Source organism: Ochotona curzoniae, unplaced genomic scaffold (genome assembly GCF_017591425.1).
Source record: "Ochotona curzoniae isolate NIBS_2020 unplaced genomic scaffold, NIBS_Ocur_1.0 patch175, whole genome shotgun sequence".
NCBI classification, from domain to species: domain Eukaryota; kingdom Metazoa; phylum Chordata; class Mammalia; order Lagomorpha; family Ochotonidae; genus Ochotona; species Ochotona curzoniae.
In genome coordinates, this window is record NW_024466723.1 from 554,459 (window position 1) to 578,282 (window position 23,824).

Sequence of the window (23,824 nt, forward strand, 5' to 3'; positions counted from 1 at the left end):
AATCACCAAGGCCTGGGAGCCAGGGTCACATTTCTGCTCCTTGTCTGTCCTAGTGTCTTGGTCATGTCCCTGTGACAGGCAGGTTTTGCACACCCTTACTTCATGTGAGAGGGCACTGGGCGGTCTCCCGGACAGAGACGGAAGGCGGTGCGCTCCGCCTAAGGGAGCCGCCGGGGGCGGGGCGGCCGAGGTGAGGGGCTGCACGCTGCTGGGATCTGCGCTGCCCAGACGGGGCGGCCCCGGGGGGTACGGCCAGGGCGGGACCGGGGCGGGGCGGCGGGGAGGCCGGGCTGGGGGCAGGGGCCCCGGCGGCTCATCCCGTGCGCTGCGCGCTCAGCCACAGTCTGCTGGTCAAGCCTCCTCCGCTCCGGCCGTCTGGCTTGCCGCCCCGCGGTGGCCTGCCCTTCCTCATGCTGGCACCCCGGACCACGGAGACTGCAGTCCCCATGTCCCAGACCGAGGCCGACCTGGCCCTGCGGTCCCTGCCGCCTCTCGGCTCGGTGGGACCACCACGTCTCGGGCCCCCTCCTCGCCGAATGCGCCGCTTCTCCGGGAAGGCTGAGCCCCGGCCGCGCTCCTCTCGTGGCAGCCGCCGCAGCTCTGTGGACTTGGGGCTGCTGAGTTCTTGGTTCCAGCCAGCCACGCCCGCTCCGGAGCCCCCCGACCCTCCGGACTCGGTTGGTCCTGAACGGGCGACGAGCCCAACCCCCAACCCTCAAGAGCTCCCCGAGGGCACGTGGGCCGGGGAAGCCCCCGTGAAGGCGGCAGGTTCTGCTCCTCCCGAGCTCTCGGAATCCGCAGGCGCCCCAGGGTCCGGGGACAAGCCGAGGATCCTCGATGCCGCGGCCCGGGAACGACAGCGAGAGCAGGAAGAAAAGGAGGACACAGAGACCCAGGCAGTGGCCACTTCCCCGGATGGCCGCTACCTCAAGTTTGACATCGAGATTGGACGTGGCTCTTTCAAGACGGTGTACCGGGGGTTGGACACCGACACCACGGTGGAGGTGGCCTGGTGTGAGCTGCAGGTGCGGCTGGGCGCCCCCCACCCCTCGCGATGGGATCCTCCAGCGGTCTTGGGATGGGAGCGTGGGAGGAGGACAGCCTCCGGGAGAGGACGTATTTTTCCACTCCGTGCCCGGACGCTCTCCCCTCCCTCCTTGCCCCAGTGACCTGCCTCTAGGCTGCTGAAGGAGAAACTGAGGCAGGTGCTCCCTTATGGGTGTGAACTTCTTTAAAGGCTCCGTACTAAATTCTACCCCCTTCACACTCCCCCACCCCCCCAGGAGAAAATAGGCTTTGAAATTGGTTAGGCGCCCCTGGCAGGGAGGGGCTGGCCTTCCCAGTTCCCTGGCTCTGTAATGTCTTGTCTTGTCCCTTCCCCCACCTTTGGAAATCTTCCGTTGGGAGCCTGGTCCAGTCTTTGCAGAGTGGCAGGCTGGCACACAGCGTTAGGATCCCTTCAGCCTCCACAAGACTTAAGGCAGTTGTGGCTTGAAGGGGTCTCGCCTGGCTCCTGGAGCCAGCTGACTTGTGGACTTCACAGCCACTGGGGCAGGAGGGACAGAGGGCAGGAAGCACCAGCCCTGGCCTGAATCCAGTCCTTATCCCTCCGTCTACCTACCTGGGCTGTCCCTTCCCAGAACCAGAGCCACTGAACCGTGACTTTGAGGAGGGCGGTGGTTGGAAGGACCTTCCGGGCATTGCTTCCACTCTATACAGGGGCTGGACGTGGTGAGCCCTGTGTGCCTGCCAGTACCACACCCAAGGCTGTAGGCCAAGCAAGGGGGTGAAGGCCAAATTGGGGAACTAGGGGGTATGATCATGGTGGGAATAGGCTGGTTCCAAGTCCTGGAGTTTCGCTCTCCTTCTGTACCTCCCTCTGCAGTCTTCCTGCCTTCTGGGATCTAGCAGTTCCCAGTTTCTGGGGCCAACCCCTTGCTGGCCCCAATGCTCTGCCTTGGGTCCGCCTGCTGCCTGCCTGCTGCCAGCCCCTAGGTGCCCCCTCCTGCCTCACTGCTGGCTGAGTCACCACAAAGGCGCTATTGAGCTCAGCAGGCTGCAAAAAGCTGCATAAAGAGGCTTGTGTCCGGCAGGGGGGTCTAAGAAAGTTGCCCTACGCCCAGGTTAGACCCGTCCTTGGAGTAGCCCAAGGGAATTCGAAGTCTGTTCCCTGTTGGGTGAGCAACTCCACTCACCTGAGCCCATCCATGGGCTCCTGACCTCATGTGCGCCCCAGGCCTCACCTCTGTCTCCCCATCCCATAGACTCGGAAACTGTCCCGGGCTGAGCGGCAGCGCTTCTCGGAGGAGGTGGAGATGCTCAAGGGGCTGCAGCACCCCAACATCGTACGCTTCTATGACTCGTGGAAGTCGGTGCTGAGGGGCCAGGTGTGCATCGTGCTGGTCACCGAACTCATGACCTCGGGCACGCTCAAGACGTGAGCTCTGTACCCTGGGCGGGGTGGGCCGGGCTGGGACAGGACCCTGCTGCTGCCCTGTAAACGTCACAACCAGGTGCAATGCGGGCTTCCATGGCCACCTCCTTGACCTGTGCCCACCAAGAGTCCAGTTGAGACCGTGGATGTTTCTGCAGATTCTCCGCACTGTCCTCTGTCCCTGTCCAGTGTGTCCAAGTCCCTACTTAACATCTGCCTGGTCTCTGCCCTCACCTTGCGGGCCACTGGTGTGGAGCCCCATTCTGCCCCTCTAACTGGCTCCATTCACTGCAGCCCGGGGGCGGGGGAATCTTTCCTAGAGGCAAATCCCACCTTCTGCCTACCCTAATTCCCACAGCCCCAGGAATAAAACCCATGGTGATGAACTTGCTCACAAAATTCTAGGGTAGAGCTGCATCTTGAACCTAAAGTCCAGACAAAACCAGTTCAAGAGCTTGCCCTCCCCTCCCTGCTGTCTGGGACGGCTCCTCTGTCTGGAAAGTCTCCATTCCTTTCACTTTTCACCTTGAACTTCCACTCCTCCTGCAAGAGGCAACACAGAAGTTATTTCCTCAGCGAAGCTCTCCCCCATGCAGGGGCAATTAGTCATCCCTTCCGGCACTTCCCACGGCACTGGGCCCTGACCCTACCTGAGAGTTTACCTACCAACCAGTTTTGTAAGCTCTTTCTACCACACCCCCTTCTTGACTTTCCTCTAGGACCCTGCAGTTCCCTGACCCTGAGAAACTTTGGCTCTGAGGTGGAGTGAGTGAGGAGCATCCCTCCCTGGTTACAGTGCTCCATCCCCATCCCTGTGCTGAGACCCTCCACCCCCAAACCCCGCTGCGACCCTTGCTGTGCATCCTCCCGCAGGTACTTGAGGCGCTTCCGTGAGATGAAGCCTCGAGTCCTTCAACGCTGGAGCCGCCAAATCCTGCGAGGGCTTCACTTCCTGCACACCCGCGTGCCCCCCATCCTGCACCGTGATCTTAAATGCGACAACGTCTTTATCACTGGCCCCACGGGCTCAGTGAAGATCGGGGACCTGGGTCTGGCCACGCTCAAGCGCGCCTCCTTTGCCAAGAGCGTCATTGGTGCGTCTTTTCAAGAGGGGAGCCTTGCTATTCCTGTCTCCCATGCCAACCCTGATCAGAAGAAAACCTGGGGATCACCCTCCCCTAGACAAGGCCCTTGGAGGACCCCCAAACTGGGAGACCCTAAGGAAGCTGGGGGACAAATGGAGCCCCCCCCCCCCCCCGCCCATTCCTGGTTGCAATCCGGCCCTGAAGGGGGCCATCAGATTCCTGCTGTGGTTCCTCCAGGGACCCCAGAGTTCATGGCCCCTGAGATGTATGAGGAGAAGTACGACGAGGCAGTGGACGTGTATGCATTTGGCATGTGCATGCTCGAGATGGCCACCTCCGAGTACCCGTACTCCGAGTGCCAGAATGCGGCGCAGATCTACCGCAAGGTCACCTCGGTGAGAGGGGCATGGAGGGGGTGGAGAAGGAATTCCAGCCCCCCACCCCGTCGTCCAATTTTCTGGGGCCCGTCCTTTATGAAATCAGCTAAGGTGCCAGGGAGCTGAACAAGGAAGTTGTACCGCCTGCCCGCAGGCTATTTCCAGCGCAGACTATTGAGAATAACGTGGATGCGTAGTGCGCATGCACCAGATGGCCCCTCTGGGGTCTTTGGCCTTTCCAGCCGCCCTGCAGGTCAGCAGGACACACCCCCTGCCCTGCTTTTCCTGAACCAGAAAGCACAGTGTGCAAGGCACTGGGACAGGGTCACATGCCCAAGCTTGAGGGGGTTGGGGTTTGAAGATCGAACTAATGGGAGCTCTCGCCGGGGCTGCTGCTTGCTGCCATGAGGGCCTCATGGGATCCTCTCTGCAAAGGGCACGAAGCCCAACAGCTTCTACAAGGTGAAGATGCCCGAGGTGAAGGAGATTATCGAAGGCTGCATCCGCACGAACAAGAACGAGAGGTAGGGCTAGGGGCCGAGGTGGGGCAGGTGCACAGGTCGCTGAGGGCTGCACTCATGGCCACACTGCCGCCCCAGGTTCACCATCCAGGACCTCTTGGCGCATGCCTTCTTCCGCGAGGAGCGCGGTGTGCATGTCGAGCTGGCGGAGGAGGATGACGGCGAGAAGCCTGGGCTCAAGCTCTGGCTGCGCATGGAAGATGTGCGGCGTGGGGGACGCCCAAGGGACAACCAGGCCATTGAGTTCCTGTTCCAGCTGGGCCAGGATGCGGCTGAGGAGGTGGCCCAGGAGATGGTAAGCAGAGGACAAATTGTTCTGTTTGCTGGGCGTGGATGGGACACATGGCCAGTGCCACAGGGGAGAGTTGCCCATCCCACCCCACCCCTCCCAGCCTCTTGAGCGGGTGTCTCTTTTACACTCCTTCGCACACCCGGTGTTCCGTCCGGGATAAGCCCTGGGCTGGCCTGCCAGGTGTGTGTTTGTGTATATTTCACTCTTACTGCTTTGGCTCCTACAGATCTGTTTTCCTGGGACCTCCATCTTTTTTTTTTTTTTTTTTTCTTTTTAGTATCATTTACATCATTAAGAGGACTGCATGTCCATGTGGGCCTCTAGGATGGGGAGGGTCAGGTATGGAGGAAGGTGGGTGGGATACATATTTCACTTGTTTTTCCTATTTTTTTCCTGTGTCTATAGGGGAGGAGGGGCAAGGGCTGCTCCTTGCTGTCAAACCACATCAGTCCCCTGGGATGGGGGACAGTCCTTTGATGCTTTAGATACCCCGATGTGGGGAAGTGTGCTCTTAGGGTGTTACTTGAGTGGTTTTGTTTAGTTGTGAGAAATTGTTGGTTTTGTTGCTCCAGGGTTAAAAAAAAAAATCTTTCCAAGGTCTGCTGGTCGGTGAAGTCTACCTTAGCACATCCATGGACCCAGGAACATGCTGCTAACTTGGCTGGAATTGTCCAATCTGTTGTTTCCCATCCTCTGATGAGGCACTTGATGTCCCCTGCTGGCCTAGATGAGCTGGCCTTCGTGTTCCCGGTTTGCATCTGGGCATATTGTCCACCACAAAGGCCTCAGCAAGTGAGGAGGCCCCATCCAGAAACATGCACTCCAAGGTCAGACAACACACCCTGTGATTTTCCCCCGAGTCCAGCAGTCCAGTCGGGGATTACCCCAAGAAAGTTCGCCTGGTGTAAACTCAGACTTGACTCTTGGTGTGTGCCAACCAGTGCAGGGTCAAATGCAGTGTGTCACCTGCACCAGCCAACACACATAACTGTGGATGTAGCTGCCTGGTCCCTGGACTGTCCTTCTTGGCAGTTTGTCTTTCTCCCCACTCTCTAGCCCTCAGGACCATGGGACGCAGGGAGACTCCCCCTCTGGAGTCAGATGTCAGTGCTGCTTTCCGCTTGAGCAGGTCCTGCCCACACGGGTCTGCTTTGTGCTTGGCCACGTTCCTGCCTTTCACCTTTACTGGATTCTAAACTCCTTCAGGCCAGAAACTGACCTTCCTGATTTTTCCATCCCTGGCAGTGCTTGGTGCATAGTAGGAGCTCATTATCAGCCCATGCCCAAACAGGACTCAAAGCACTCTGCTGCCATTGAATGTTTCTAAAAACACTGCCTGAGGCTGCCTCTGATTGCTGTGTGGCAGTGCTGCATGGAGAGCCATGGGAGTCCAATCTGCTGATGAGGAAATGAAGCTTGGAGAGGTTGTATATCATTTTTAAGATTTATTTGTTTGAAAGGCAGAGTTAGACAGAGACCTATTGTTTTATTCCCCAAATGGCTTCCACAGTTGGAGCTGGACCGGGCTGAAGCCCAGGAATCAGGAGCCAGGAACCCAGCGTGTGGCAGGGGCTCAACTACTTGAGACAACTTCCGCTGCATTCTGAGTTGGCATTAGCAGGGAGCCGGATTAGAAGTGGAGCAGCCAGGACTTGAACCAGCACCTGTATAGAATGCAGGCTTCATAGCTGATATTTTAATCTGCTATACCATAACACCAACTCAAGGTTGTATATTCTTGTCCAAGGTCCCAAGGAAGGAAGTGATATGAGCTACATACAAACCCAAGGAGTTGAGACTTTTAGTCAGATCACCTTACCCACTTGCTTTAGTTACCCAGCAAAGCTTGTGGCTGAAATCAATTAGGAGGCAGCAAATGGAAGCTGGTGAAAGGAGAGAGACATGAATAGAGGTAGAAAATGCAAAAACAAAAGTTGGTGAGCTAGGTTCAGTGGGTGATGGGACGCATGGGAGGACAATGGGTTCTCAACAGAGAAATGACAGTTGCAGAGTGGGGATCATGAACCCAAGACTGTGTTGGACTCAGCCTGATCTGAGGTCAGATCCTGAACTGTTAGTCACCAGGGCCTCTTGACTGTGGCTCTCCGTGTGTCTTTGCCTTGGAGCGGTCCTGTGCATTGCAGGGGATTGAAAAGAACCCCAGTTTCTCACCCCCATAGTTGCACCTATCCTCCAGTCGCATCAGCCAAACATGTTTCTAGATGTGGCATAAACATCCCCTTCCCCCATTGAGAACCACTTACTGTATAACCATGAACCAGTCCCTTACTTTCCTTGTCTCTCAGTTGAGGCTGGGCAGATCCATCTCACTATGTGTTAGAGAGTACTTGGTGATGAGAATGGCAGAGAGTCACCAACCAGTTCATGGACACAGTGGGTAACCCATAACTGGTTCCTTCCTCCCATGTCCCAGGTGCCTCGAGGAGTGTATGTTGTGTGTATGTGTGTGTGTGTTGAGGGTGGGGGTACCTCAAGTTCTGCTCTTCATCCTCTCAATGCAGGTGGCACTGGGCTTGGTCTGTGAAGCTGATTACCAACCAGTGGCCCGTGCCGTGCGGGAGCGGGTTGCTGCTATCCAGCGAAAGCGTGAGAAGCTGCGTAAAGCTAAGGAGCTGGAGGCCCTTCCCCCAGAGCCAGGACCTCCACCACCAAGTGTCCCCGTGGCTGCCTGTCCACCCAGTGCCTTCCCCGCTGAACCTGAGGAGCCGGAGGCCGACCAGCACCAGCCTTTCCTCTTTCGTCATGCCAGCTACTCATCTACCACTTGTAAGTCCCACCTGAGCTTCAGACATAGGTTCTAGACCCTGGGCCACCGATGCCCCACTCAGAAGCTAGCCTCACAGCACTGGCACTTCCACCTGCAGCCTGGCCTCTCCCTCTGGGAAGATCTCCTTGCCCCATCCTGGTTGAGGCAGGCCCTCCTCTCCTACTCCTGTCCTTTACATCTCTTGATCATTCATTCCCTAACCAGCGGATTGCGAGACAGATGGCTACCTCAGCTCCTCTGGCTTTCTGGATGCCTCCGATCCTGCCCTGCAGGCCCCTGGCGGGGTGTTGGCCTGCCCTGCCGAGTCCCAAGTCTGCCTGCCCTCGGTTAGTTTGTCGCTTGGCGGAGGGGTGGGCTCCCAGGCAGCCTGCCCAACCTTAAGCCCCATGACCTGTTCCCTTGTTCTTGGAAATCCACCACCCTTGTCCTTTTGTTCCCACCCCTGGCCAGTCTAATTTTCCTAGTCTCTCCCCAGCACCCCAGGATCCAGCAGTTATCTTCTGACCCTGTGAATCCTTATCCTGTTTCAGGCGTTTGCCCTGTCCATTCCATGTTCTGGGCCTCTTGGCAGTGACTTTTCAGCTGGGGACAGGTATGTTCTGGGCTGAGCTGGGGGCCAGTTGTATCCTGTCTGGTGTTCTGAGGCATTGGACTCTGCCATGATCCTTCTCTGGCACCTGTTGCTCCCCCCAGCTATGCTTCTGACACAGCATCGGGCCTGAGCGACACTGGGGAAGGGCTAGGACGGATGAAAAGACCCCCAGGGAGGAATCTCCGGCGCAGACCCCGATCCCGGCTGCGGGTCACCAATGTAAGGAGATGAATGTGTCCCATAGGGCCAGGAGGGTATGGTCAGGTGGACTCAGGTGGACAGGCAGTCAACAAGAAAAGGGGACTGGCAATGTAACCAACTCCCTAGTGGCAACCTGGCTAGTATCTCACTGGCGACCTGGAGGGTGGAGCCTGCTTCTTCCCAGACCCAGCCTGGATGTTGGTGCCCGTTGGAGGAGGGGGTGCACACACAGTGAGGACAGAAGGCTTGACTTTCTCCCCTCTGCTACCCTGGAAGGTCTCAGACCAGAATGACAGAGTGGTTGAATGCCAGCTGCAGACCCACAACAGCAAGATGGTGACCTTCCGGTTTGATCTGGATGGGGACAGCCCAGAAGAGATCGCAGCTGCCATGGTGAGAGGGAGCAAGATGGGGACGGAATGGCCCCAGGGCCAAGAGCTTCCCTCCTGCCCTCTGCTGAGGCTGGAGCCACCCACCCCACAGCTGGGGCAAAACTAGCAAGTAGATTGATGAACTCTTTAAAAAGATTTTTGTTTTATTTGAAAGAAAGAATAACAGAGAGAGTGAGCAAGCGAGGTCTTCTATCTGCTGGTTCACTGCCCTAATGGATGCAGCAGCCGGAACTGGGTCAGGGTAGGAAGCTGGGACCTCCATTCTGGTCTCCCACATGGGTGGCAGGGGCCCAGGTAAGTTGTCATCAGCCGCCTTCCCAGGTGTGTTAATCGGAAGCTAGATCAGAAATGGACTAGCCAGGACTTGAACTAGCACTCTGATATGAGATGCTGGCATGTACAATACTGGCCCCATGGCTGGGGTTTTTTAAAAAGCACTGGTTGGCGCTCCTAGCCAAGGACTCAAACCAAGGACTACTCAGCTTTTATTTTAGAAGTGGGAGAATTTCTGAGGTTTGGCTCCTCAGAAATTGCTGAAACTTGACACTGATATAGCACCTAAGGGCAGCATGGCAAGCGCATGCTAGACATGTGGTACAGTGACTCCAGGCAAGGATGGGCCGTTGGCAGCCAGGGAAGAGGTATAACCCAACCAAGGTCTCAGCAGAAGGGTAAGAGAGGCGGCAAAGGTAGAAAGGGTGTGTCAGATGAAGGCATGCCAGAGACAGAGGCATTACAAGTAGCTGGCAGCACATCCTGGGGAGCCCTGTCACTGGAAGGAAGGGTTGCTTAGGGGGACCATGGGAAGTGAACGTGGGGACAGCAGAGTGGGCCCAGGGTACCTCTGATCCTAGCAGTGATGGCATGATGGGAGTGAGCTTTATGATGACCATGTGGGCTGGGGGGGGGTTTGGGGGCAGAGACTCCCACTGGGAAGTGGACACAGGAAACCAGATATGGGTGAAAGGAGTTGACCATGGAGCAGAGGGATGAGTGACTCAGGGTCGCTGCAGGCCAGTGCCTTGTTTTGCAATGCAGACACCTGTGGCGGTGGGACAGTGCACCTGGTGGACAGTCACTAAGCATTTGCTGAATCGATGTGATAGGGAGAGGAGGCGTGAAGGGTGACTGGCGGCTTGGAGGCTGAAGGAGCAGGCCCCTCTAGGGAGACAGGAGGTTGGAGGTGAGGCTTTGTTAGGGCTCTTCATAAGCTGGAGTGAAAGAGGGACAGCCAGACAAGGTCCTTGGAGCTGAACCTGGACCTGAGCAGGCGGCTGCGGGTTCTAGAACAGGATGGGAGAACAGGTCCCTAAGGACTCAGAGATGGAGAGAGAAGTAGGCGGATGTTAGTAGAAACCGAACGAGAAGGGAGTTTCAAAGAGGTGCCGTGGATGAAGACAGAGGCTTTGTGGAAAGGTCTTGGTGCAATGCCAGTTTCCTGAGTGGGGTTGGTTGGTGGAAGCCGCAGGGGAGCTGCAGGGGAGGGAGGGGAGTAAAGTCAGGCTTCGGGAACTGCCTGAAGCACCTGCTGCCATATGTCATTCACCTGGCATGCGAAGCTTCACACCAGTCCCCGTGTCTTCGTTCCAGCCACACTGGTTTCTGAATACTCCTTGGAAGGTGCCAGGTGTGTCCTTTCCTCAGGCGTGTCTCTGCCGGACCCTTTCTTCTCTTGACGGACAGGATGGGATAGAGGTGGGGCAGGGGGTGCCTTTCATGGAATATCAGAGTTTCAGTCATTATTCAACAATTTGATGAACTTGGGCCTGCTTCTAACCTATAGGAATGTCAGTGGCTTAACAGTAAAAGGCCAGCAAAGATGCCCTGACACCCTATGACGAGTTGGAAGTGGCTACACCACGTGCTGTCTCTTCCTTCCCCAAGGAAGGGTTGCTTCCAGGGGTAGCACTGAAGCTCATCTGTCCCAGCTCTTCCCCTCCCCCAGGTGGCAAGACCTGTTCCCTCTTGGGAATAGCACTTCTTTAATATAGTAAAAAATAATGAAATTTACCATCTTACCTGTTTTAAAAAATAGATAATTTGAGAGGCCGAGAGCCCACCCACTAATTAACTCCCCAAATGTACACAGTGGCAGCGGGCCGGGCCAGGCTAAAGCCAGGAGCTTGGAACTTCATTCTGGTTTCCCACATGGTTGCAGAAGCCTGAGGACTTGGGGGCCATCTTCTGCTGCTGACCCAAGTGAATTACCAGGGAGTTAGATTGGAAGTAAAGCAAGCAGAATTTCAACTAGTGCCCATAGTGATGCCAGGATCACAGATGGCAGATTAATCTGATGTGCCATTATATTAGCCCCTGGAATAGCCTGTCTACTTTGCTCCTAAGAGCCTTCCCTTTGGTGGGTGCCCTGGTGTCCTCTAGACTAGGTTTTTGTACTTCACTAAGGTCTGGGCTTGGTGCATGCTTCCCTGGACCTCACGGTACCTAGCATCGTGATGCCTGGCGTGGCACAGATACTCAGTGATGTTTGTGGACCTGCAAGTGACATGTGCCATCGTTATATCCCCACCTCTCTCCAGCTTTCTTGTGCAGCAGCCTGGGTCTAGGTAATAGGGTCCTAAAATCTCATAAGAACAGGGATTGTGAAAGAACTCGGGCTCCAGTTTTGACCTGGGTTTAAATCCAATGACCTTGGGAAAACTGAACTCAGCCTCCTGGAGCATTGGTTAGCTGGCCTCTGGAATGGAGACATGGGAGTGGACGCCACACAGTTGGCAGTGGTGTTGAACGTGGTGTGCATAAACTAGTTGGAGCATGAGTCCATGCATCCTGTCTCGGCTGTACTTTTCCAGACAGCACACAGTCCCTGGACCACAACAGGTATTCAGTAACCACTTGCTTTTGGCTGGCAATTGACAGAAGCACAGGTGTGAAGGTGTGGCTACTAAAGACCAGGAGGGGGCTGAGAGGGAGGAGGAGTTGGGGACCTGAGGTCACCCCACCACCTGTTATTCCCTGACAGGTGTACAATGAGTTCATTCTGCCCTCGGAGCGAGATGGATTCCTGAGCCGGATTCGGGAGATCATCCAACGAGTGGAGACCTTGCTCAGGAGAGACACCGGCCCTGTGGAGGCCTCTGAAGATGCCCCGGGCCCCCAGGTCAGCCCCTTGGGGACAGCACCTACCCTCAACCGTCTCCCTTGGCCCCACCCCCTCTTCACCTTTGGGACCTTGAAAATACTGGCTGTTTCCCCACTTGAGAATGTGATGAAAGTAATGGACTCTTGTTTTAGAAAAATGTGTTTAATACATACTTTTAGCTCATTTTGAAATAATAGACTTGCAGACAGAATTTGCAAGAATTTTACTAAGAATTCCTAGATCACCTTTGGCCCAATTTGCCAGCTGTCGGGTTTTACCACATAGTCATTTTCTCAGTTTCTCCTTGTACTTTTGTTTTCCCGTGACCCACTCGAGGAAAGTGGTACATATTGTGCTGCTTTGCTATGGCTATTTGCACACGTAGGAATCCCTAGCGTTAGAACCCCAAGCTTACACCTCCACTCTGAACCTCTCTTCTCCTGTGACCAGGGCCCCCTTCTCTCCTTCAGGACGAGCCAGCACCATTGCCTGCCCTCCTGGGCCCCCTCCCAGACCTCTGCAGTGGTATGTACTGGGTTTTGTTCCTGCTTATGCCAACACTCAGGGTCACTCCTAGAAACTGGAACCTCAACACCTCCTCCTTGCCAACAGAGCCCCAGAGCAGCACCTCCGCGGAGCAGAGGAGCTGGGCAGCCTTCTCTACCACCCCATCTTCTCCTGACACTCCCTTGTCTCCTGACACACCCCTCTTCCCCATCACTTCTCCCCTCTGCCAGCCCAACCTCTCCCTGTACTGCCCCATCTCCTCCCAGGCCTCCCTAAGCTCCTCTCCTCAGCAACCCAACTCCCCCCTTCTCTTTCCCTCCAGTGCACCCCAATTTCCAACCCCACCCTCTCCATTTCCCCTGGCCTCTCTCCCACCTGGTTCTCCATTCCCATTCCCTCCTAGTTGTTCCCAGGTCACACTGAATCCCACTTCCTTCCCACCCAGCCCCTCGCCCCCTCCCTTGCCCCCCACCACTGCAGCGCCTCTCCTCTCTCTGGCAAGTGCCTTCTCCCTGGCTGTGATGACTGTGGCCCAGTCTCTGCTGGCCCCCTCACCAGGGCTCCTCTCCCAGCCTCCCCCGGCCCCCCCGTGTCCCTCCCCCAGCTTGCCCTCTGCCCCTCCTGTGCTCCTGCCCCCTGCCCCTCATGGCCTGGAGACTCTTGCCCACAGTCCGGCTGAGAGCCAGGTGAGTTGGAGCCCAAGGGGGCTGACCAGGGAGGCTCCTTTTGGGACCACCTCCTTCCTCATGGGCCCACCCTTTTCAGACCTGCCCTAATCCTGATGGGCCCCTCGTGGGTGAAGCCAGACTGGCGCCCATCTCTGAAGGTGAGACCTCTCCGATTACTGCCCTCCATGGCCTTCTGGTCTGTCAGACCCTCTGACTCCTCTCTCCCCCTCCTGCTGTCTGTCCACAGAGGCGAAGCCCCAGCTTGTGGGGCGATTCCAAGTAACTTCTTCCCGAGAGCCAGCAGAGTTGCTCCCCCTGCAGCCTCCGTCTCTCTCCAGCTCTCTGAAGCCCCCAACCCCTCCTCCGCTGACCTCCGAGAGCTCGGACACAGAGGACAGCGCGGCCGGCCAGCCAGAGACCAGGGAGACGCTGGCGGAGAGCGACCAGGCGCCCGAGGGCCTGGGGGCTGGAGCTGAGGAGGAAGGGGTTCCTGGGCAGGAACCACCCGTCGTGGGGAGCTACTGTAGCCCCGTGTGGCTGAACTACTCGTGCAGCAGCCTGTGTGTGAGCAGTGAGGAGTCTGAGAGCAGCGGGGAGGACGAAGAGTTCTGGGTAGAGCTGCAGAGCCTGCGGCAGAAGTGAGTGGGAGGTGCATGGGGGACCATGGGAGACCTCCCCTCACCCTGCAAGGGGACCAGCCCTCTCACGCCCCCCTGCTGCATCCTCAGGCATTTATCTGAGGTGGAGGCACTGCAGATGGTACAGAAAAAGGAAATTGAGGACTTGTACAACCGGCTCGGCAAGCAGCCCCCACCGGGCATCGTGGCTCCAGCTGCCATGCTGTCCAGCCGCCAGCGGCGCCTGTCCAAGGGCAGCTTCCCCAGCTCCCGCCGCAACAGCCTGCAACGCGCTGAGCCCCCGGGTCCTGGTGAGACCACCGCCGCTGCCCAGCTTCCACCTTTCTCCTGAGACGCCTCCCTACAGCCTCAGTTTTTCTTCCAGGCCCTGGGGGTCTGCCCCTTGGTTGGTTTCCAGGGGACTAGCCCCCTTCCCTCATGCGGTGCTCTCCCTCCCCTGCCCTGCTCTCAGGCATTTTGCGAAGGAACTCTCTGAGTGGCAGCAGCACCGGCTCCCAGGAGCAGCGGGCAAGCAAGGGGGTGACATTCGCCGGGGATGTTGGCAGGATGGTGAGGGCAGGCCCAGGGGCGGGAGACTGGTGACTGGCCGTGGCGCCGCCCCCTCCCTCTGTGGGGGAGTCTCCTCAGTGCTCTCTCTTTTCCCCTCCAGTGAATTGAGTGCAGAAGCCATGTGTACCCCCTCACACAGCAGGGCCCACCATGGAGCTTGTCCGCTCTCACCACCACCACCACCACCACTACTCAGCAAGGAGGACCCCAGCCCCGAGGGGGTGGAAGGCCAGGGGGGCTCGGAGGAGGAGGAGATGCCTCCTCCACGCAGTGAAGAGCCAGACATGTGGGGGACTCTTGGTTGTGTGGAGGTATCATTTCTGCAGCCTTCATCTCCTCCCCCCGTCGGGGCGGGGGTCAACCACTATAAGCAAGCCCATTCCAGCCTAGACACTTGTAGAGGGACCCCTCCCAGCTGGGAGAGTACAGGGGAGGGGATCACAGAGCCACAGGTCTGCAGCCGCAGCCAATAAACATGCTGGAAACAAGCACCTTGTCTATCCTTAACCCTTGGGGGAGCTGGGGGACTGGGCCTTGTGGGGCGGGAGGACTCCAAAGGGTCTCTCATGGTGGGAGGCAGATGTAAATGCTGCCCACCCTTCACCCACGAGTCCACTGCAAGGTCAGCCATCCACTTGACCAAGCAAAGATCCTCTCCGAGGCCCAGCCAGGGCTTGTCCATGCAGACTGCAGTGACAGCTCAAAACAACGAAGGCTCCTTGTCCCTTAGCCTTCCTCCCCACTCTCTTTTCCCAGACTAGGAAAAGGCAGTGAGTGCCAGTGTGTTCTTGAGGGTGGAGGATGGGAAGTGAACTGCCTTCCTCCAAAGATCTGGTTGGGTTTGAAACTGCCTGGTGAATCGGGTGGAAAGATCTCACTGAAACAGCTATTCAGGTTACACATTTACAGCTCCCTGGGGCAAGGCCACTGCTGTTGCAGGCCTCCACTCATCCCCCCACACACTCACTGGACTCCGGGAGATGATTCAGTTTATTATGGTTCACCTGACCCCACCTCTCCCACTTTGGGCTGCAGCTCAGGGGCAGAGCTGCCACACCCTCCCCGGTAACAGCTGGGCCCCTGGGAGGCCAAGACGGGTAAACTACAAAGCCTGAAACGTCTGAGAAAAACCAAGGTCACACACCTCTCAAACAAGGAAACACATGGCCAGAAGGGCTCAGTGAGTGCACACAGCAGTGAGGACCGCGGGGTTTCCCAGGTCCAAGTCTCTGACTCCATGCCAACCCAAGGGTGGTGGGCAGGCCAGCAGCGCTGGGAGCGGGCTTCGGTGTCCACGGGGGCGCGAGAAGGGACTCCAGCAGGCTGCAGATGCGCCGGGCCCACCCGGGTCAGGGTCCCGATGCCCTGGCCAGAGCTCGGGCGCGTGCGGCTTTGGCCTCATCCTCCAGCTCATCCAGGAAACGCTCCTGGGACACGGAGTAGAAGGTGTAGCCATCTGGGGGAACGGGTTCAGGAAACGACTCGAACAGGCACATCCCCTAAAAGACCTGCCCACCACTCCTGTGATTTCCTCCCAGATCCTCCCCAACCCAAGCTGCTCTCTCCGACTCCAACGCCGCCACTGTGAATGAATCCCACTCAAAAAGCACCCGAGGAAGGGCAGGACCGCTTCATCCACACATGGAACGCTGAAAAAGCTCTTCCCCCACGGGCCCCTTCCCCGAATCGACATTCAGGACGGATACAAATGGCTAACACCACGGCCCCGATGCCCAGGCCAGTCAAGATGTTCCGGGTACGACGCTGCGGCAGCGTCTTCTGCCACTGAGCTAGCTGCACCTGCCGCATGAAATGCAGTTGCGCAGGACTCAGTTTATCTCGACTCGGGTCGATGCGCTGAGCGAACGGGGCCTGTTTACTCTTGGCCTCACGCGGGTCGCCGGCTCCCGATGCCGCCATGTTGCCGCCCTACGCAGTCCCGCGGCGCGAGGATCGCTGGGAAACGTAGTCCTGGATCGCCGCCTAGCACGCTGGGAGTTGTGGTTCTAGACCTTTATCCGCGGAGAGCCGAGGCTCGACAACACCAGAAGGGCGGCGCAGGCGAGAAGCAGTCCTGCATTCTGATTGGCTGCGGGGACCTTGGCCGTTGGGTCGCCAGAAGGGTGTGGGCGACTCGTTAAGTTAAGGCGGGAACTCGCTTTTCCTCAGACAGGCGAGGACAGGCCTAGGAGTGTGATGGAAAATTCTGGAAAGAAGCTGAGGGGGCCGGTTTCCGGGTCCAGTGAACAGTCCTGGTGGCCCAAAAAGCTTCTGAACATGGATGGACCTGCGCGGCCTAGATTGACCTCCCCCAGCGACTTTCAGTTTGGGGCCGTATCCACAGAGACGATCGAAGACGCCCTGCTCCACCTGGCCCAGCAGAACGAGCAGGCTGTGCAGGAGGCCGCGGGCCGGATGGGCAGCTTCAGGGAGACCCGGATCGTGGGTGTGGCCCCGGGCTGGGACCTGGATTTATGGGAAAGTGGGGCGTCTGCCTCTGAGGACTGACCATGAGAGTCTGTTGACACGAGTAATTTGTGTTAGCACTTAGAGGTGGCGGGGGTGGGGGTGGCGGTGAGCCAGCGTGAGGAGCGCCTTCCTCTTCAACATTAGAGAAGTGCAGTATTGACTTAGAAACATATAGAGTCCTCGCCCTCCACCTCTGTGCCAGGCTTGGTAACAGAAGTGTAACTGGCAAGTGACTAGGTACTGAGATGATTAGCTGAGTGACACACACAGAGATTTAGCTTTTATGGAGACTGAAATGAGTGAAGGGGTGATGGGACAAATTAAAGGAGTGTTTTGGGTATGATGGCATTGAGGCTGACCTCAAGGAAAAGAGAACATTTTGGTTGATGGAGGTGGAGGTGGAAGAGGGGGCAGAGCATGAGTCAAGCTGTGCAAATAGGAAAGCCCAGGGCGCCTGTGGGTAAAGTGCAACCCACATTGGCCAGAGTATGTGGAAAAGTGGCTGAATGAAGACCAGAAGGTAGCCTGGAGACATTCCACATGGAAGTCTGAATGCCAAGAGAGGCGTTTAAACTTGGTTTGGTAGGAAAACAAGAAGACAGTGAAGGTTTTTAAATCAGGGAGTGATATGAGTGCAACCTTTGCTAGGTAAGAATGGTTTTAGCTGTGATGTCAAGGATGGGTTTGACTCCTCAGCCAGGCCAAAGGAGTGTGTTAGTAGAGAAGGATGAAAGAGGATGAAGACATTTCAGAGACAAGAGCTAGAGTTCAACTGTGGATAAATTAAGCAATGAAGGAAAAGGTGGCTGAAAAGTTAGGCCTAGGAGACAGGAAGTATAGAGGTACCATTAAGACACACCCACCACTCGCGCATGCATACAGCAAAAAACAAATGGGAGGAAAGAGCTTGTTTGGGAGAGAGTGTAGCTTTGTTTTCCTACCTGCTGTGTTTAAGGCACTTGAAGAACCTACAGAAAGTTTCTAGCAGACGTTTTATTAACAGTTGGTCAGACCTGGGGATGGGAGCTTATGAGTGGTCTCCCTGGGGATGAGAAGGAACCACTGGAGGGTAAGAGGGGCAGGGAAGCCACACACAGGAACTGGAAAAATATTTTGTGTTGGGAGGATTGGAGTAGGAAGAGGAGTCCTGAAGGACAGCAGGGGGCTGACAGGGAGAGGAGCCCAAGGCAAGCCTGAGGCCTGATGATGGCCAGCACTACACATGCTTCAGTGTTACCATCAGCAGTCATTATTCCATCAAGGTCACGAAATATTTGCTGACTTGGGGCAAGCTGGGCAGTGCGCAGAGCATCAGGAAGGGAATGACGAAGTGATGGGCTGTGGTTGCGGGGAGAGTGAGCCAAGTGTGAAGAAACTTCGCAGGGATGGCAGGGTGCTGGCACCCTGGAGTCAGATGGTGGCAGGGCAAGGCTGGGGTCAGTTTGTGAGTGAGTAGGGAGGTTTAAATGTCACCCATCTCACCCAACCCAAACTCAATGTTCTTGGTGAATTAAGACGGAAAATAGAAATGAATATGCAGGTCATACAAATGGAAGCTAAAACTTAACCACCCCGTCTCTATTTGAAGTGAGCAAAACTAAGACTTAAGGCCTGCATCCCAACAGAGCATCTAGCTAATCCTGCATGGTTATGCATGCCAGGCGATTTTCCTGATCTGCTTCAAGTCACTCGGCTCCACATTGGGCATTGCCAGCAGAGCCTTGACACTCTGGGATCATACCATGTGTGTGGTATACCCAGTAGATGGTTCCACTGTTGTATGCTAACTTGGCATTTTCACAGCACTATTTTTTTTTTCTACCTCAGATTCCCTCTGAGGCCTTAACATTTTGTATGCATAACTGAGTTATTGGTGCCAAAAGTTCCTGGGTCTGCTGGGGTTTGCTTTGTTGAGAACTGACATTTGCTCTTTCTTCTACCCTCTGATGATGTTGCAAGCTAAACAGAACACTATCCGGGGTTGTTCCTTCAAAGGAACACAGAGGCAGGCTAAAATCTTGCCAAGGTAGCTTGCCTGCCCTTCCTTCCAGATGCTCCCCGCCCCTCAGCCTGGGCTGTGTTCCGTGGTTGAGGGGGATGTTTCTGCAACAACAAGCCACTCCACAGCCACAGTCCTGATCTCAGGGCGAGGCTCAGCCACCAGAGGTTTACCCAAAATGCAGGTTCTGAGGAGGTGGTGGGGGGGGGGAGACAGGGTCCAGCTGTAAGGTGAAGCATGTTTGGAAAGCGATGGGAGTTCTCCAAGGGTGGTTACTAAACAAACAGTGTCATAAAGCATATCGCAACTCCAGCAGGCACCTTTCAGTTCCTGCCAACATTCCACTGAAAACAGAAGATAGGGGTGAAGGCTTTTATCTATCCAAGAATCTTCCTTGAAACTGGGAGTTCCCGGCATGGGGCAGAGGGCAGTTAGAACAGCAGTGGGCATGTTGATGTGTTTCTGGCCAAGCCTTTTACGAGTAGAGACCCAGAGGAAGGCTCGGGGTCACTGAGGGGGCTTGGTCAGTCTTGGTCTCCTAGCTCCACATTATGCCTCTCATCTGCCTGTTGACAGCAAAGGCGGCGGAAGTCAGAAGTGGGCTCCGGTTGTTTCCATCTCTATCTCCTCTTTCTCACCTCCCAACCCCCACCCCTCAGCCCCCTCAGGACACCAAGAGTTCACAAGGAGGTTTTGGTTGCACTTCCCTGTGAGTGAGGCCTGTCTTTTCTGTTTTCGGCAGAGTTTGTTTTCCTGCTGGCTGAACAATGGTGTCTGGAGAAATCTGTGAGCTACCAGGCTGTAGAAATTCTAGAAAGGTAAAGTCCTACATGTCAGGCCATGCAAATGGCACCTGGCAGAACGGCCACCATGACTAGATCTTTCGGAAAGCACTGCTTCCCCCCACTCCAATTTCGTTTTACAGGTATGATTTGATACCAGGGAAGAGGTGATGTAGCACTACAGACTCCCTTCTGTTTTTAATTATTTTATTTTTAATAATGCTTACATTGTTGAGAGGGATACATGTCCATAGCCTCCAATTAGGGTAGGGAGGAAAGTGGGTGAGATAGTTTTTTTTTTTTTTTCTTTTTCCTCTTGTATCTGCGGTGGGGGAGAAGGGGAGGGGACTGCTTCTTGCTGTCAAACTGTGTAAGCACCCGGGGATGCGGGACAGTCCTTTGATGGCTCCTTAGAAACCCCGACATAGAAAAAAATGTTTCAAGGGTGTGACTTAAGTGGTTTTAATAGTTCTGAGATATTGTCTGCTTCATTGCTCCAGGGTTGAGGAAGTCTTTCCAAGGTCTGTTGGCTGACCAAGTCCACCTTAGTGCATCCACAGATCCTGGCCCTGGCTGCAAAGCTTGACCAGGAAAACGGTCCAACCTGTTTTGCTTTCCATCCTCTGATGGAGCACTCGACATTCTCTGCTGATCTAGATGAGCTGGCAGTCAAGTGCCCCATGTGATTCTGGGCTGCTTGTCCATAGTACAGGTGTCAGCACCTTAGGCCCTCCTGGGTCAGACCACTTCCTTCCGTTGGTGTGAGTGCAGGTGTCTCCACTGCTCTTCCCTCCAGGTTTATGGTTCAGCAGGCTGAGAAGATCTGCAGGCAAGCCACTGAGCAGCTGGGCAGTAATGGGAAGACGGGGTCTCCGAACTGGAGGGTTCTCAAAGAGCAGCTCTTCAACAAGTTTCTCCTCCGTCTCGTGTCGTGTGTTCAGCTGGCCAGCAAACTTTCCTTCCACTACAAAGTAAAGAGCTGGGGTGGCCTGTGGACACCTTAACTCCGGTGGAAATGCCAAAGTGCAATTATGCTTCCTAAGCACACCCCCCACCCCCACAAACATACAGTCACACAGAGGCAGTTACGAAATAGCCTCAAGTTCTGTTCCCAATGTGTAATTGCTGGGCAGATGCCATCATTCGCACAGGTCACCTTTCCTCCCCTTGGACTCAAGGGCAGTTTACATAAAGAGCCTGAATTGCTAACATCCCTATCAGCATTAACGGCAATCCATTCCATTTATAAAGGATAAAATGTTCCTACATCACTAGCCAGCACCCATATGGTAAGATGTCGGTCATTCTGCCAAAACTTGCTGTTTCTTCTATGGTCAGATACTGTTCCAGGTGTCATGGCAAAAATGAAAAATATGACCTGTGTTCTCAAGAAATTCAGAATAGGCAAATTGTGTGGAAAAGCACCCCGTTTAGCATAAACTGAGAGTGCTGTGAATAGAGAAGGAAGGCTTGGGAAGTCAAGGAAGTGCCCTCTGTGAAGCAGGGGTGTGGGGGGTGGAGGTCATGGGGATGGGAATGGAGGAGGGAGTGCAGGGGCGGAGGAAGGGAGAGAGAGCCGGTCCAGGAAGCCGTTAGAGCACCAGCTGGAAGGGAGGAAGGGCAAGGCATTCATTCCGTGGGCCGTGCATGGAGGGGAAGGCACACACTGCCCAGTGAAGGGCTGTGTGCGCTCAGCCAGGACCGGGAGCTTTATCCTGACGGCCTCTGCATCTTGTTTCTCTTTGCCCAGATAATCAGCAACATCACAGTCCTGAACTTCCTGCAGGCTCTAGGCTATCCGTATACCAAAGAAGAATTGCTGGAGTCAGAGCTTGATGTCCTCAAGTCTCTGGACTTCCAGATCAATCTGCCCACACCCCTGGCCTACGTGGAGATGCTTCTGGAGGTTCTAGGTACATCACAAGTGGTAGAGAAGGTGGGCTGGAGACTTTTCTGGCAGGCCCAGGGATCTGCGAGTGATGGCAGTGCCTGTCCCTGCCGGTGTTCCCTCTTGCATGCCTGGGGTAAAGCAGCTTCCAGGTCCCAGCAGCTGGTTTCTATCTGAACCCACAGGCATTCTCTAACTGCAGGATCAAAGAGTTGATTTTATAGAGGAGTATGATAAGAGAGAACAAATACACTTTAATTGTGTGCACACACAGAGGTGTAGGGGTACACCTTTCCCTTCGTCCTTCATGACTGACCTGCTGAACAGACTGTTTATAGACCAGAGCACCCCGGAAGCACCCGAGCCGTTTTCCAGCTTTATGTCACAGGACACCTGTGGCTACAATTAGGGAAGATGTGCTGCCTGCTTCCCACCATCCTCACTCTCCCTCTAGGCTACAACGGCTGTCTGGTCCCAGCCGCACAGCTGCATCCTACCTGCTTGACCTTGCTCGACCTCGTCTATCTCCTGCATGAACCTATATATGACAGCCTGCTGAGGGCTTCCATTGAAAATTCCACACCTAGTCAGCTTCAAGGGTAAGGCAACTCCTACAGGTTTGGAACCTTCCAAGAACAGGGATGGAGGACAGCCATAAGAATTTAGGGGGAGTGGAATGACAACGGTGAGGCCTGTTTGACCATGGGGCCTCATCTCAACATCCTGTGCAGGTGACCTGTAACTGAGCCCAAACAGGAAAACAGTCAAGGGTTTCACTCTTAAATTTATTTTTTTTAAGATTTATTTATTTTTATTACAAAGTCAGATATACAGAGAGGAGGAGAGAGAGAGGAAGATCTTCCATCCGATGATTCACTCCCCAAGTGACTGCAACGGCCGGTGCTGCACTGATCCAAAGCCAGGAACCTGGAACTTCTTCCGGGTCTCCCATGCGGGTGCAGGGTCCCAAAGGTTTGGGCTGTCCTGGACTGCTTTCCCAGGCCACAAACAGGGAGTTAGATGGGAAGTGGAGCTGCTAGGATTAGAACTGGCGCCCAAATGGGATCCCATGGGATCCCAGCATGTTCAAGGTGAGGACTTCAGCCACTAGGCCATGCTGCCGGGCCCTCACTCTTAAATTTAAATTGCCCCAAGCAATTAACAATTTCTTTCCCGGGTCTTCCTTTATAGCTGCTTATACTACACTACTTTTTATAGTCACTTAGGAAACCCCTCTCCCCCAAGGGCTGTGACTTGGACAGGAGTGTCTGATGACTGCAGTCATTGGTTAGAAGCCTTGGTTGCATTTGTAAGTTAAACAGGTGGAATAACGAGAAACCTGTAAACCAATGAGACACGAGACTCATGTTTTTTCATCCCAGATGAATGGAGGAAAGATGTGGGGCCATTCCTTTCTGTGTTAAAGCACTTAGCATAATCAACATAAACCTAAGGTTTTGAAGATCAAGTTTCATTCTAGCTCCAAAATTATGGTTTTAATCACTCAGGGAAAAGTTTATTTCAGTGAAGGAAGACTTCATGCTGTTGGCAGTAGGAATCATTGCAGCAAGCGCATTCATCCAAACCCCTCAGTGTTGGAGCCAGGTATGCACCATGGGGCAGGACCAGCGTCGGCAGAATTCACATGACTGAAAGCATTTCCCTGTCAGTTAAGGGAAGCAAAAGATAAGTGCCGAGACCCAGGATTAGGATATGTGTGCGCAATGTGGAGGGAAAAAACGAGGACAAGACCAAAAGTTTTTTTTTTTTGGTCTGGATCCAATTTTCTGCTGATGCAATTGGGCCTAGAGACCCAAAGTTGGCTTGTTCATCTCCACTCATAATAGCCCAATATTGTGTTCAAATAAGTATGTTTCCCAGAGGCCCAAATATCTGTTTTATATTTCATAGAGCTTACTTTCAGCAGCAAGTGAGCCTTTAGCTAACAGGACAAAGGATCCTGATGTGGCCCACTGACAAACATGGGAATCTGGACTTAACTTCCCCTGTAGGTCCAGGGAAATGTGAGGACATCCCAAGCTGTGTGTCTGTGAACTACAGTAGGCTGAGCCCTTGTAACAGGCACCTGTCTGTTTCCGAAGGTCGTGGCACATCTGCAGAGCATCACTGGCATTGCCTTAGAGAGCATCTCCGAGTTTTCTTACGCAATCCTGACTCACAGCGTGGGAGCCAGCACTCCTGGGCGGCAGCAGCAGCCGGCTCCTCCCCAGCTGCCGGCCAGAGTGCTGAAGGCGGTCGCTGTCTCCAACACATGAAGCAGGCTGAGCCCACCGAGCAGCAACAGCCACCCCTCACTGTCCTCCGGTCTTGGCTTACTTTCAGAGGGCACCAACATTCCAAATCTCCCTGTGAACTGGATCTGGCATTTCAATTCTGTGTATATTTTTATTTTTGTTTAACAAGCTATTTTTTAATTTCATTAAGAGGGAAACACCAGAAATGTTTAGTATTAATGTGGTGGGGGAGGTTTGAATGGAGCATCTGGGCAACCCTGACTGAGCAGCCAGCCTTTATTTCCTCC

General features: G+C 54.9%; 3 protein-coding genes across 3 annotated transcripts; 2 read left to right on the top strand and 1 right to left on the bottom strand.

Moving 5' to 3' along the window:
- Positions 1-410: 410 nt before the first annotated feature.
- On the top strand, positions 411-14,450 carry LOC121166587 (serine/threonine-protein kinase WNK4-like). The gene is made up of 18 exons (XM_040995804.1): positions 411-1,025; positions 2,265-2,437; positions 3,308-3,528; positions 3,757-3,914; positions 4,332-4,420; positions 4,496-4,712; positions 7,232-7,496; positions 7,702-7,823; positions 8,028-8,089; positions 8,191-8,308; positions 8,567-8,683; positions 11,663-11,800; positions 12,253-12,307; positions 12,395-12,975; positions 13,055-13,115; positions 13,205-13,595; positions 13,686-13,885; positions 14,047-14,450. The coding sequence occupies exons 1-18, from the start codon at positions 411-413 to the stop codon at positions 14,175-14,177; spliced, it is 3,714 nt and encodes a 1,237-aa protein (XP_040851738.1). The 3' UTR covers positions 14,178-14,450.
- A 666-nt stretch (positions 14,451-15,116) lies between these two features.
- LOC121166543 (cytochrome c oxidase assembly factor 3 homolog, mitochondrial) lies at positions 15,117-16,082 on the bottom strand. The gene is made up of 2 exons (XM_040995731.1): positions 15,851-16,082; positions 15,117-15,600 (listed from the first exon to the last, which is right to left on the bottom strand). Exons 1-2 carry the CDS (start codon positions 16,062-16,064, stop codon positions 15,494-15,496), a joined length of 321 nt encoding a protein of 106 aa, XP_040851665.1. The 5' UTR covers positions 16,065-16,082; the 3' UTR covers positions 15,117-15,493.
- Positions 16,083-16,421: 339 nt separating this feature from the next.
- On the top strand, positions 16,422-23,558 carry LOC121166590 (cyclin N-terminal domain-containing protein 1-like). The gene is made up of 7 exons (XM_040995809.1): positions 16,422-16,590; positions 19,355-19,430; positions 20,191-20,365; positions 21,145-21,307; positions 21,737-21,881; positions 22,791-22,887; positions 23,385-23,558. Exons 1-7 carry the CDS (start codon positions 16,422-16,424, stop codon positions 23,556-23,558), a joined length of 999 nt encoding a protein of 332 aa, XP_040851743.1.
- The last annotated feature ends 266 nt before the right edge of the window (positions 23,559-23,824 follow it).